This window comes from Abrus precatorius, unplaced genomic scaffold, assembly GCF_003935025.1.
Source record: "Abrus precatorius isolate BTA unplaced genomic scaffold, Abrus_2018 Scaffold8, whole genome shotgun sequence".
NCBI classification, from domain to species: Eukaryota; Viridiplantae; Streptophyta; class Magnoliopsida; order Fabales; family Fabaceae; genus Abrus; species Abrus precatorius.
In genome coordinates this window covers 22,585,725-22,600,933 of record NW_020874428.1, presented here as the reverse complement: position 1 = coordinate 22,600,933, position 15,209 = coordinate 22,585,725, and the positions used below count along the sequence as shown (strand labels likewise).

Here is a 15,209-nt window from a genome sequence, read left to right as displayed (position 1 = left end):
AAATAAATTTCATATACTCTCTAAACAAAATTCTTTTAAATATATATAAATAAATAAATTTCTTCCATCTAATATGTAAAATTTAATAAAATTACATCACGTCTTAATCTCTTAATTTTGTCTCTTCAGCATAATTAAGTTTCATCCTTACATTGATGAAACTAGCAATGGCGCGACAAAAAAATCTCAAAGCAGAAAAATTATTTTAATAATTTATGTATTAAAAAATGCAAAAGCCAACTACTGTATACTTATTCAATTAAGAACTTAATTCTTCTTCCTCGCCATTAACTTTTTCGTCAATATCCTGTTTCGATTTGAATGATATAATATGCTTGCTTACCATCATCCATAGAGAACAAAATAAACACACAAATTTTTCTAGACTAATTTATTGCATGCAATTGAATACAAAATAACAAAATATCATAATAAGATATCATAAAGATATATAGAGACCCATTAGAATTCCAAAGTTTTCTAAAGAACATTTAGTGTGCGGAATATAAACTTAACAATTGTTGATCCTTGGATATTTTCTAGAGCAAGGTGTAATAAAATTCCTCTCGACAAAATTCAAGCAAAAAAGAAGAGCACCATGTTAGACACACAACTGTCACAAACCAAAGTCAAGTTCAGCTCGTTTTAACACTGCAGTCACTCTATTGTAAAACTCTGGTTCCTTTTCCTTTATGTCATCCAATGTTTGGGATTCATGGTCATCCACCTGAGTAGATAAAGAACTACATTATCTTAAATTATCTATGTAAATAGTTTATGGCAGTGAAGTACAAAAATTGAACCTCATCTATCTAGTGAATCTGAGGAAAGGAATGATAATCATTCAATGACAATATCATAGTTAAATGTACATATGACAGAATATACAAGATGCAGGAGAATGATAAACCCCTCTAGTGGTTTTTTTATTTGACTATATAAACAGATACACAAATATGGTTCCACACTATTAATGGAATTCTTGAGAAAAAAATAAAGCCTTTTCCCAATATGATGGAGTTACTGAATTACCTCTTTAAATTTCAAAAGAATCAAATTTGAAATTGATGCCGGTTTTGAGTGATCCCACCTAAATTAAAAATAAATGTAAAAAACAATTAGGTGAAAAATATTCAAATGAAAACAGAAGAAAAAATTGTTATGTTGACATATGCTAATATAGGTAATACAGTTCCAGAAAACAAAGAACATGAAAGTAGTCAAATTACATATAGGTCCAACTATATTGCACAAAAATGAAAATTCCAGCTACAATAGAACTGTAGTTCTTAAATTTGTACCACTGATTCAAGCATAAATAATTTATATTATGAGAAAAGAAATTTTTGAAATTTACAACTTTACTGAAGAGACAATAAATGGAAGAGCAAGTTTCAAGAGAGTTTTTAATAGAAGAAGGAATACAAGGAAAATGATAAATAACTTGAGGAGGCATGCAAATTTAAACTGAAGGCACAGATAAAGATGCATTGGAAGGCACACATTTACAGCTGAAAGAATGTAACCAAATGAAGTAGCTTGAAAATGACAAATAACTAAACTGAAAATGGAGTCAAAATCCACTTTGTACCTTACAAGCATTAATTCATTTACTGATCGCCACATTCCTCGCCCAACATCTTTCACAAGCTGCTCTCTAGCACTTCTTCCATGCCATAGTTCTTTAACAATATACATCACTTCTTCAACATCTACCTATAAAACAGGAAAAAAATCAAAAATAAAAGAATATTCAATCCTTTAATATTTTTTATTCGTTGATCTCTGATTACTTTTCATTTGTCAAGATATTACCACTAATTGTTAGTTAATCATTAACTTTGAACTTTGAAAAGAGGGTTAGCATTGCAAAAAGTCATTAGAAGGACTTTGCTTGATTGTATAAAGGGGTCATGTGCACATCAATAAATAGAGATGTAAAAACAACTGATTCTTCATTTTAAAAGAATATCTTGAAAAGGTCAAGATATCACATTGAACAAGGAAGTTGTAATGAAACAAAAGTTAAACGGTGTAAACTTCATACCTGCACTTCCATGGATGTTCCATACACAGACTCCTCATGCTCAATAAGGCGCTGATGAAGAGTATGGTAATGATCCATGTCAAAATTGACAACAGGTTCTGTTTGAACATGCAATCCTGCTAATTCTGTCACAACATAGGAGGCCATGAATTGTCCAAATATTGCAGGGATGGTACCTAGGACAGGTATGATGCGGACCCTAAAACCTGGTACTATCTGGCAAGTGGACCAAGAAGTCAGAATATGTAGCTAGCGCCACTAAATGCCATGATAACAATGAGCAATGGTTTGACAAAAGAAAAAAAAGTTAGGCTTAATGTTTGATAATTAAACAGTTATATGTTTTATAGGTAAATGATATAGCTTATTGCAAGGTTCCGCTGAGCATCTTACTAAAGCAAGTATGCAAATAACCACTAGAAGGATCACAGTATTATTGAACAATCACAACATTGATAGTGGTACAATTACTGGGTGACTAAAACTAATGAACTCACCTGGTAATCTGAAGGGTTTTCGTCTTCTCCACTTGGACCCTTAAATGGAAGCAGCTTAACTTTGGGTTTTTCTAAAGAAAACACAACAGGGATACCACCTTCAATGCCATAGTCTTTCCTCAAACGGTGTCTCACCTACATAGTTATGATTGCAGAACGAGTTATGTAGCTAATACAAATTTAAGAACAAAGAAAATCATAAGATGAAGTCAAATCAGTTCTGATCTACCTGCCACCTAGCTGGAATTTGTGGTCACACAAATGAAGTGATTCCTTTTTATCAATGATTATTAACAAGACAGTTTAAATTTAAAAAAGAAAACAGAAAGTACAATAATTTTCTTTGTGCACACAAGTGCACCTTTCTATAAAAATTTGCTCTTAAACATGTAAATCATAATTGAAAATGGAGTGGAAAGGCAATATATTAATGTACTTTTGGGATATCGGGATTTTGGGATGTACATCTACAGGAGGGAACGTGAAGTTATGTTAAACTGCCATAACAATTATAGATACAGTTAAATTTCTAGGAAATACTGTAAAAAGGAAGCATTTAAGGTAATATTACAGATCGAGAAAGTGGATCATTAGTTGACTCTCTTAGATCAGCAATGCGTATTCTTGTTGGATCAGCTCTGGCACCAGCCCCAGTGGCCGATAGAACCTTCAAACCCCTACGTACACATGCAGCAAGAAGTGCCACCTATTACACATGGCAAAACGTGCATTGAAAGCTCAGACATATGACAACCAAGTACTTGAATTGTTAACGGTAAGGAGCATAGGAGATAAACATTCCAGGCCAGCCAAGTCATATAGTAGGCATGTGCACAAATATAAAATATCCAGCAGGTGACATTCACATATGCATCCCAAAATTTTACATTTTTGCAGCTTAGAAAGCTAAAGAACTGAAAGAAAATTAAAAGACTTGAATACACAAGAATCATTAGCACCAAACACCAGAGTTCGGACAACTGGCGAGTGTCAAATGTCTATATGATAAAAGGGCTGCACAAACATACAACAATATAGTCAAATAACGAGTAATCTTTACAGTGTACCTTTGTATCAATGTTATCAATACAATCCAAAACAAAGTCAGGGTGGCCTGAGAGAATTTCTTCTTCAGTAGATGAATCATATAATAGCACTTTTGCATCTATTTGGCACTCTGGAAAGATAGACAAGAAATGCTCCTTAAGGCACTGAGCTTTTGAGATGCCAACATCTGCTCTTGTTGCAACAGCGTGTCGATTTAGTGATGAAAGAGAAACCTTCTCATTTAACAAATAAATAAGTACAAATAGTGTATGGATAATGGAATGCCTACACAATCTAGAGCTAGGCAAATATTGTTTAATAATATTTCTAGCAAGCTTTTGGCTTGGGGTTCTTGAGCCATGCACTACAGTAAATAACAAGAAAGACTTGCAGAGATTGACATTTGATGTGATTAGAATAATTATTAAGTACTGTACTTTATGATAACTAAAAAGCCAGGGAATCAAGTAACATAAAATCTTTTCCAATCAAAACTCCAGTTTCTCACTTTCTTAAACTATGGTAGTTGATAAATTTGCATCTTTGACCTTTACAGTAATATATTCCAGCACTTATATCTATCATGTTCCAGTACTATTTAATGCATACAATATGTAGCATCTCCAGCTAAAATCAAGAAAGGAATCTCCAAATATAATTAAGAGCATGTCATTTGCATTTCACAATGCAACATCATTACAATTTTCCTGTTTGTCAGTGGCATCAAAATCTTCAGCCATGACAAATTAGAATTATCAAGGAGAGAATCAATCTGAGAAAAAAACCTGGTCAAAGTCTACAAGAAGAAGCTTGCCAATCCCTGACCTCAAGAGCATAGAAGCAGCATGACTACCAACACCTCCAAGACCAATGACCACAACATATGATGAAGTCACTTTCTGCTGAGACTCAAAGCCAAAAAATTGAATGTTCCTAGTCACAGCATTAACATTTCACCCAAAAACAGTTTGATTAGTAGAAATCCAAGAAAATAGAGATCTATCAAGAAAGTGCTGTCCATGTTTCATGTCATGAGTGAAAAAATGTAATAAAAGAAAATTTAGGCATTTTAAGCATTGCAGGTGACGTGTTGGTTCCCCCTAAATTAAATAGAAGAAAACTTCCCCCAGCTCCACTAACCAAAATACAAGACCCCTAAATTTTTTTGTTTCTCCCCACTCAACTCACTCACATGAAGCAAGCCAGAGAAACACGCAACAAATCTATGCAATAACTAAAATATGGTGGGAGTCATGAGACAATACACAAAGCATAAACATGCCTTGGGATGCAAGGCAAAAATCTTTCATGCCATGTCCAGCCTGAATTATATGTCAAGAGCCACAAACTACAATAATTAGCACTAAAACTGATGGCCAAGTAGCCAATTATATTGATAACTGATGTATGAATGCTAAAATTGTCATACACAAACAAAAGAGCTCACAGTCTAATAGAAATAAGATTGCAGGAGCATGTTCTACCAGTTAACTTAACAAATCAAAACAAAGTTACATTCAGAAATAATTTATTAAGAGAAAATTTCAAATTAGCTGGCAACAAAATTTGCAATACCTAGTCAGCTGTTCTGAAACAATCTCATCTTTCAAAAGATCTTTATCAACCACTTTATCATTCTTCTTTTCAGTAAAAGTGCATCCCTCAAAACCTGTATGAGATGCAAAGTCCAACACTTATATAAGGACACACAGAACAGCAGTCTCATTAACCTATAATGTGAAAGTAGGATTTAGGCAGATAGGAACAATAGTCGTGTTACTCGTGTATCAGAACTTGTTTCTAATTGCTGACATATGCCACATGATTCTGTAACAAAACGGCAGGATGTGAGCTGTAAGCCTATAACAGGTAGCATACACTCTGTGCCTTCAACCTCTGATCACCTCATAAACTAACTATTACAAGGAATACCTGCTCTACAAGCACTACAAATTTAAAAACTATCGTATGCATGCAGACTTTTTCTTTTTCCGCTCTCTCTCTCTCTCTCTCTCTCTCACATTTGTAATTATATCAGGACTAAAATATCAAAATTTACAAAATGTCAGCATTTAGAATTTAAGCACTGATCGATGGTGACTACTTGCAACTTCAATTCATTAATTTTATTGATTTACGAGTATGCGAATTTACAAATTTTATAAGCAAAGATAATTTTTGGCAAAGATGATCGTTCACAAACAGGACTACATAGAGTCATAACAAAGAAATTGGAGACAAGTGGTTACAGTTAATCACTTCATAGTTAAATTCCACATTTCCTGGTCACTTACCATTTAAGTCAGCTATAACATTCTTACCGCACTGCCCTAAACTTCTTCTGCAAACATCACAAAAAACATTCAGCACCATCCAAATAACAATAAAAACTTCAAAGGCCTAAACAATAAATAAATCCACTGAACACTACATAAAAAGAAAATATCCCTTTACTCAAGGACCCAAAAATTGATCAAACTGATCCAGCCAACCCATAAGGCAAAGTTTCGATTTTTGAGTAATAAACGTTATTCTAACACCAGCCCTTCTTGTATATACTTAGGACAAAACAAAAAATAGTTCAGTTCAAGAAGGGTACATGAGAGAAGATATTGGTGAAGAAGAACTCACATACTTTTGAGATTGAAGAAGCCTAAGAAGAAAGAAGGTGGAGACAGAGCCCAAAAAAGCCCCTCCTCCCACCAATGCTAAATATTTGCCTTTCTCCATTTTCTCTTTCGTTGCCAAACACACACAAACCGTGTCTTTTTTTAAAGGTTTTTTGTTTTTCCTATAACCGGTTCGGGTCGGGTTAAATAACCCGGTTACAATTTCGCGGGCTCTTGTATCTTTTTTCGAGGTAACGTATATAGAACTAATTTGGATATAATTTCGACAGATTAACAGTTCAAAATTATCTGGGTATTGGGGTTTTTGCTCAAAGTTGGTTGCTTTGTTCAGTCATTTTCCTTTTACCCTACACTCTTCTTCCGAAGAACAGAAACATGTCAACACAGATCAAGAAAAAGGGATGGTCTCGTGCTAAACGTCATGCCCAGAAGAAAGAAAAGTGCACAGTGTTCCCCCTTGTGAGGTTGGTACTACTTTGTGCATTTCATTCATCTATCCATATCTATAATGACTTCATTTTTTTCTTTCTTCGTTCACAAACTTTGCATGAGGAAATGTTATTCTGTTACCATTGTACTGCTTTAGTTACAAGCATACCCGTCAATTTTTACTTTTTTTCTTTTTTCGTTCTGTTCGTATGACAATGACAATATTGTCCTTCTGCTTATGTATTGAGTTTTGCCCATTTATCAATTTGGTTAATTTTCTGCTTAGTATGTGTTGGTAGCTATATTTGAGTTTGCAACAATGTGTACAAATAACTACATTTTCTCCTGTTACGATTTTCATTTGATTGTCGCTACTCATATGTTTGCTGACATAAAGTTGTGCGTTCTTGTGCTTTTGTTTTGTCTATTATTTGTTTAATTTTCATAAAACATGCCCATTTTTTGCATAAAATTGTACCTGATAATATTTTGACTGTTCGTATCCGCATATGTATGCAGGTATAATGAATTTCGTCAGCCTGTTTGCCAGGTTTGTAATGTTGTTATGGAGTCTATAAGTGCACACCTTACTTCTCTTCAGCATCTTGAGGTAATGATATTTACAGTCTCGCTCATCTTGTTACTTATTTAAATTTTAAACATCTCTCAATGGTCTTGTATTTTCAAAACTCCATGATTATGTTTAGATGGTCTTGTCATGATTTTTTTGGGGAGCATGGTATTATGGTTTGTTTCCCTCCACATTTTTCGCAGCCTCCCTTACCCCCAACCGGCCCCCAAAATGAGCTCACCTTAATGGAATGATTATCTTGAGCAGGTAGTGAGTAATCTGAAAGCTAACACTGTTGGGTCTACTCCGCATAACAATGCAGAGCCTGTTACTGATACCAACTATCCCAGAGCTAATCCAGAACGACCTTCAAACTCACGATGCCAACTGCCTGAATGTTCACCAGAACTCCTTAAACGTCAGTCACCGTTGGTGCTTCAACCAGGTTTTTGTGCTGAAGTTGATAAAATAAAGACAAGATCTGGTAAGAATTTGGTTTACAAAATGAAGCTGTATGTTTTTGTACTCTTGTACATTATATAATACACAGTTGCAGTTTCATGCCCACTGATAGTGATGTATGTTCATGCATATTGTGTAGATATATAATATCTAGCTTACAGAGCATATAATTTTAAAGAGTATAGCTCTTTGTTTTTCCTGGGAATTTCCACTTAGTTCGTAACTTAAAACGATTGGGAATTTTATGAACTGGAGTTTTTCCTGGTCTCATTGATAATGGTCTCATTGACCTTTCTGGGCTTTTTGCTTCTAACTCATTTGTCATCTAGAACTACTTTCCATCTTCAATTCTCTTTCATCATGGCCTTGTTGTCAAAGCTACAGCTTAAATACAAGGAGTTTGTGAAACGGTTTCCAAAGTTTCTTGCACTACCTAATGCTCCCTCTGGCAAGGTTGATATGCATCCTGACCTTCTGAGCTAAGCTATAGCTGTTTGTCAGGAACCAAAAAGGAATAGAGTAATTTTTACCAAGCTCTACCTATATTATTTCAACGCTCTTCATAAAATATCCAAATACTGAAACTTCCTTCCGTTGGATACATGCAATATAATTCTTGTCTTATGCTTCTTCAATTTAACCAAAGTGATTTTCTTTCTAGTTTCAAAAGTAATCAAACTGATGGATCCTCCTGAAAAACAAGAATCCAACTACAAACCTGCGAGGAAGAAGTCCAAAAATTTTACTCCCATGGGTGAAGCTTCAAGACCTTTGAAACCTGGCATACCACAAGAAGCAAAGGTAACTCTCCTCCGGATTCTTTAAATCATATAAACTGACTTCATTGTCTTGTGCTGAATTTCTTCTTGCTCACAGCCTAGCAGCTTCAGAATCAAGAAGACCTCCAATCAGTTATCAACACCCAGAAGATCTAAAAGAATAAAGCATGTGGCAGATAAAACCATAAAAAATGTGCATGAAGAATCTCAGTCCAAGGAATTAATGCAGGTAAAATTACTTACATCACTACATGCCAAGTACCTCTACTCCTTAATCACTTTTACCTTTCTTTCAATCATAACAGAGGCCTGCAGCAGAAAATTTACAAGCAGATGTCAAAGAAGTCTCTTCAGATGTTGACGGCCTAGTAATCTACCAAAGAAAAAGACTAACTCAAAAGATGGCTTCCGGTAAAACGAGCAATTCTCCATCATTATCAAAGCAGACTGCTCCTAATGAGCCTTCAACTGCTGCAATTTCAAGCTCTGCTGTTGCATCGCCCCCTCATCAAATTCAAGATCCTCCTGCGGCTATGCCAGCCAACATTGATGCAACACATATTAAAAATACAAATACTGCTGACCCAATGTTGAGTGAAAACCTTTTTGAAGCTGTTGGGAAGTTTGACCCTCCTGAAGCGAATGCTCAAGAACAGGTTGCTTCCAGCAAGAATCAAGAATCTCCAGATCAAGTTTACCCTATAACTGATGAAGTCTCTACTGTAAACGTCCCACTCAATCTAGAAGCTATTAACAAGATGATCGAAGATGACCCTTTGAGTGCTCTTGAATATATCCTATCAGGGAATGTTTCCTTTTCTAAGACTCAGCAATCTACTACTCAATCAGAACCACCAAAAGTTCAAAGCTCCACTGTAGATGCTTTGTCTAAAGAACTGAAAGACTTGATTCAGACCTTTAGTTTAGTTAATTTTGCCACAGACTACAAACAAATGTCAAAGGTCCTATTTATTCTTGATGAGCTGCAGAAGAATGAGAAGTTCCTTTCTCTTGCCCAGCAAACATTCATAAAGGGCTTCAGACTCTTCTTCAACAATGCTGTTGTGCACCATAAAGAATGTGATATAGCTGGAATCAAGAAAATTGAACTGAGCCAAGCTAAAGAAAATATCCTTCTCAAACTTCAAGAAGCTAAACACACTCAGGAGCAAATTACTACGACCATTTCAAATGCCAACGAAAAGGTCAATGAAATTTCTTCATATATTGAAGAACTTGAAAAACAATTATCAAAACTGAAGAAAGAGAGGGAGACCTTTCAATTGGCTATCAATGAAGGAGGGAAACAAAGGGAGATATTAAAGAGTGGAAGCGTCTTATGGGCTCATCAAGCTAAAGACCTGGTTTTTGATCTTGCAGAGACTGAGACCCAGCTGAAAACTCTTGGAGAACAACTTGAAGCAGACAAAGATGCATATGTCCAGTTTAAAGCATCTTTTCCTTTTTAATTTATGTTTTTGAACAATTTGTAGTTATAATCACATCGTTATGGTGAATTCATATATGATTGGCTTATTTGACATTTATCGATTAGGATTTGACTCTCTTACAGTACAGTGTGCACTTTAGAGGTTAAGGTGTAGGGGTTCACTTTATCCTCTAAAGGTGATCTCACACTTTAAAGAAGCCATACTCTGTCATGAGATGTTAGATCTTTTGAAGAGAATGTGTTTCTATAAGCTTCTTCTCAAAAAAAAAAAATGGTCCTTCCCAGTTTGAATTCCATTTTTTAATCCTTTTCAACTTCTTTTCTGTCGGCAAAAACTTCAAAAGGTATGACTTGATGATGATCATAAAATTTTAAAAAAAAATATCTCAATAAAATTATATTTTTTAATACATAAACTCGCATTGTCCAAATATTCAAGTTCATTAAACATTAAATCTCAATAATCTTCACAAAAAAATCTCCTCTAATCAAAGAATAATTTCAAATGGCTAAACAGCATTGACCACCAACCAACCATCTTACAAGGCATGTTACCTATAGCATACTTTGGAGAATTTTGATGTCCACAAAACTTAATAAGTGTACCATGCCAAATGCGTAGTTTTCAACCAATATGCTTCTTAATTAAACTAATCATTATCTTATTTAGTTCAATCTGGACACAATAAGGTGTTGAAGCAATTATTTTTATTTCAAGATTATGCTTGAACCGTCCTCCAAGTGTCCTATCTAAGTAAGTGCGAACCTGACATCTATCAATTCATTGAAGACAAGACTAGAGGTTCTGATAACTCTGTAAGCTGTTTTTGGATTCAAGTCCTACTCATTCCTTTCCTTGAACAAAAGACTTAAAACACTTTCTTTGGTGGGATGTATTTAGGAGGAAGATAATTGAAGGGGAGAGAATTAGAGAGAAAGGGTGGAGTATAAGTTAGTTTTATGTTTCTCTATTTTTTAAAAACTCATTTTTATTTAACTTTTTAAAATTTGAGGAGTATAAAATACTTTTAGTTTATCAGGAAAAATTTATTTATTTTTTATAATTTTTTTCTTATATATATTTATCTAAAAGCTTATCTAAACCGAACAATTGTCTTAAATCCAAATTTAATATATACGTGATTAGTGTTAGCATTTTTAGAGATCATTTCTGGTTTTTCTTTGTGTGTGTGTGTGTGTAATTTGTAAGTTATTGTTCCGGTCAAGCAAATTTAAAATTAAATGGTTAAGTGGTTGATTCAGTGCGATCAGAATGATAAAACAAAAGTATAAAGCAAATTTGGAAAGAACATTCGAGAGAGAGTTAATGCGATGGATAAAAAAAACTGGAAAATTAGATTTGCCATAGTCTGTGACCGGATTCACCCACCAGCAAAGCATACGAAACGTCAGTTCGAATTTTGATCAACTGGCTCTCTTAGGCTATGTTTGGGAGAGAGTTTTGAGAAGGAAAAGGAGGAGAAAGCTTATTTTTTAATTTTATATTAAAAGAATTATATATTATTTAGGATAACAAATATATTATTAATACATTAAGTTTTTGTTATTATATTAATTTATATCTTTTACTTTTAAAAATTATTAATTTTAAATATATTTATTTAAAATATAAAAATAAGTCCTCTCCTCCTTTTTCTTCAAAAATCTTTTCTCAAACATACCTTTAAGGGTTACACAATTAATAGACAATTAGAGTTTATAAATATATTTTTGGTTTAATTAAGTAATCAGTCTTTAAAAATATCACAATTTTTTGTTTTAGTTCTTATAAAATTTTATTCAGTTTGAATCCTTTGAAAACATTAAAAATATATATGAATTTAGTCTTTGGGCATTGACTGTGAACTAAAATTGCATGCTTTATTCATTAAATATAGGAACTAAAATCAAATTATTTTTTTATAGACTTAAACTAAAAGTAAGAATAATTTTAGGGAGCAATCACTTAATTAATCCAATATTTTATTAAAAAGACAAATTCAATTTTAATAATCTTCATATTTCAAAACAGTTAATTGAATATTAATTTTTATATTTTGCTAATCTTGGTTGTAGTCATATCAAAATCTTGTAGTTTACGAGAGACCTCCCCGAAAGTCACTCAATTTCAAATAAAACAATGATGTATTAGGAATTTATACGCATAACCCTTTTCATTTATAAAAGAGAGAGAGAGATAGCTCACGGGATAATAATAACAATAAAATATAGAGTAACCAAATTATTACGACATACAGAAGTATAATAATTTCTAAAACAATGTCTAGCTCACATCTTACAAAATGACGTAGAGAAAAAGATTCAATAAAATGGAAGATATGATGGATTATAACTAAGTTTATTACAGAAAAAATTGTACAAAAGAAAAAAATTAGTATAAAAATAAATAATTTTTATTTTTATTTAACTTTTCTAAATTTTAAAAATAAATTATTTTTATAAAAAAATTATTCATTTTATATTAATTTTTCATATAATTTCTTTAAAAAAAATCTAAAATTATCGTGTATACCAACGAAACTTAAAAAAATGACATTAGTGAAAGAATAATTTACACAAGTATTTTCTATATGTATGTCACGTTTTCTCAGTAGTATCTTCGTACAGTGATGTGTCAAAGCCAAGTCAGCCACGGTTTACGCAATTAATTTAATTGGATTTTCTTGAATGGCTAAATATTGCTGACTATGACCAATGCACCAACAAGACTTTTGTTGTTTCTGTGTGTCTTCTTAATTTCTCAAGTGGCAATTCATCAGAATATAAACAGCGTGTTCAGGAGGCTGCGAAAACCTAGTTGCATTTTACTACAGAAATCACAATCTGCAGCACTTTAAGCATTCACGCAAACATTACGGAGTTTTATATTATTTAGTATGGAACAAGGATGTCCATTGTCCAAGCCTACGTGTGTATGTTATTAAAATGCTATGTGTGACTTTTTGTTTATTAGGACAAGAAAAGCAACCTCGATCTCCATGACCAAACTTTCTAGGATATGTTATTGGAATATCATTTTTTTTTTCTCTTCATGTTCCATTCTTGGGGTTGCTTAAAGAAAAGCGTTATTATGATCTTAAAAGTTAGAAAGTAGGTTACGTTGTAACATGTCTCTCTTCAAGTACCATTTCTCAAATACCCTTCAATTTTTTAATACACTCATTTCTTATTATTAAACACTATTGGCACACGTGACGTGCCAAGTTAAGTTATATGCTATAACAAAGCTTTAAAGTGTGTTTCGTATTATTTTAAATTAATTAAGAATAGTTTTTTTTAAGACTATACTTATCCTTTACTAGTGATAATTCTATACGAATCAAGTATGACACATTTTACACAATTGTATTTATTAAAATTTAAACTCAAAATAATATATTAAAATAAAATAATCTTTATTTAAGAATTTGTTTTATTAAGTAATAATTTATTCAATAAAATTTAATTTATTTAGTAAAATAGATAAAATAGTTACTAATATATTTTAAATTGCTACTCAAATTAGTGTTTTTTTTAGCTATTAACAGAAAATATTTTTTTTCTTTTTTATATTTGATATTCTCTTACAATTTTTCTTTACTCGTTTATTTTTTTAAATTTAATATATAATATTATATTATGTTCAATGTCCAAACCACTAACACATGTAAAAAGTATTATTTAAATTTATAAATAAAAATAGTTAGTTTTTTTTAAAGATATTGTCATTTAAAAAAATAATCACCTAAATAAAATAATATATTATTTCAATAAATTTAATATAAATGTTTATAAATAAGAATAAAATTAAAAAATAATATTTTAATTTTTAAGATAATAAAAAAAAATATAAAATATACTTTTATAACTAATCAAAATTATAAAATTACCAAATGTTTTAAGTTCTTGTTTAATAATTAATTATGTCCTTAACACATTTATCATTTAGTTTAATATCTAAAATTATCAAATACTTTCAATTCAATTATGTAAAATATTAATATTTAGCTTTTAAAGTTTTGACTTTTAATTTACTTATATGCTAATGTTGTCCAACATACCTTTAATTGACATGAAAATTTAAGTAAAATGTTGTCTTAGTTCTTATAAAATGTGATATCAGTTAATTTGATTTTTAAAAATGAAAATGAGAAATTGGAACGAGGAGAGTAAATGCAGGCATGTGGTGGCATTGTTCAATGTTGAGAAGGTTAAATAAACACTTGTCCTCGAAAATAAATTGTCTGTGGTCACATTTTTAGAGATGTCATCCAGTCAAATTATATTAATATAATGTTAAATTTAATTAAATCATATAAATATGTTTTAAGTTAGATTTAGAACTGCACACTTCTGTAATGAACATGACACTTGATGACTTGAGAGGATCTCAGTCCCTTATCCTCTTTCTTGTATTCACAATCACATGATTCAATCTCACCTTTGTCATGGCATTTAACATGTCACGTTAAATTTTTATTTTTGTTAGTGTTTAGTATTAAAAATTGACACGATAAGTAATTTGATTGATAAATTATTCTTTTGACATCTTTTATCTTTCAGGAACTTGACTAATTCCCTATTTCTCAAATGATAAATCCATACTTTTTTTTAGTTTTTTATTTAGAATATTCATTTTTTAAAATTCAAATGTTAAATTTAAATCAAAATATATTTTTTTTTTCTTCAAGTCTTACTCTTCCATAAAATTTTTAAAATAACTAGATTTTTAACTTTTAAACATTAAAATTTTTAGGGAATATTTTTTTATAATTTTGTCAAATATTTGAATAAAGAATAATAATTTAAAATTTTTAAGTAAAATAAAATTAAAAAACACAAAATTTCACAATTTTACAAAAAACTTGATTAATTTAAAAATAAAAACTATATTTTTATAAATTAAATTAAAATAATAAAAGCATAATTAGGTCATACTTTTATAAATTTTGTAGTCTTTAACGTTGAATTTAACCATTTACAATTAGTAACTTTTAAAAAATATTTATTATGTTAAAATTTTAAAAGATAAAAGCATAATAATAAATTTATTATTTATAAAATTTGATGAGTATTAATTAATAAACTCAACTTTTACGTTAATATTTTAATTACTACGGTCGAAATCTAACGGCAGACGCAACGGGGAAAGTGGCAAGCATCTGATTTGGCGTGTCTGACTAACTGGGTGGGTTGTTGAGCCAGCAACCATTAATTCTCCACTCTATTCTACTGTATAGTGGCAAATTTTCCCTTACTTTTTTATGCTTATATAAATTAATTATTATTTTTAAATG

At 31.4% G+C, this 15,209-nt stretch overlaps 2 protein-coding genes across 2 annotated transcripts; one reads left to right on the top strand and one right to left on the bottom strand.

Moving 5' to 3' along the window:
* Nucleotides 1–428: 428 nt before the first annotated feature.
* Nucleotides 429–6,440, bottom strand: LOC113846310 (tRNA threonylcarbamoyladenosine dehydratase). The gene is made up of 11 exons (XM_027474405.1): nucleotides 6,227–6,440; nucleotides 5,886–5,929; nucleotides 5,167–5,260; nucleotides 4,377–4,524; nucleotides 3,612–3,824; nucleotides 3,116–3,250; nucleotides 2,545–2,679; nucleotides 2,048–2,263; nucleotides 1,592–1,716; nucleotides 1,033–1,090; nucleotides 429–727 (listed from the first exon to the last, which is right to left on the bottom strand). The coding sequence occupies exons 1-11, from the start codon at nucleotides 6,319–6,321 to the stop codon at nucleotides 617–619; spliced, it is 1,374 nt and encodes a 457-aa protein (XP_027330206.1). The 5' UTR covers nucleotides 6,322–6,440; the 3' UTR covers nucleotides 429–616.
* Nucleotides 6,441–6,561: 121 nt separating this feature from the next.
* Nucleotides 6,562–9,931, top strand: LOC113846309. Its single transcript, XM_027474404.1, has 6 exons — nucleotides 6,562–6,685; nucleotides 7,170–7,260; nucleotides 7,489–7,705; nucleotides 8,345–8,484; nucleotides 8,560–8,691; nucleotides 8,768–9,931. Exons 1-6 carry the CDS (start codon nucleotides 6,597–6,599, stop codon nucleotides 9,929–9,931), a joined length of 1,833 nt encoding a protein of 610 aa, XP_027330205.1. The 5' UTR covers nucleotides 6,562–6,596.
* Nucleotides 9,932–15,209: the final 5,278 nt, after the last annotated feature.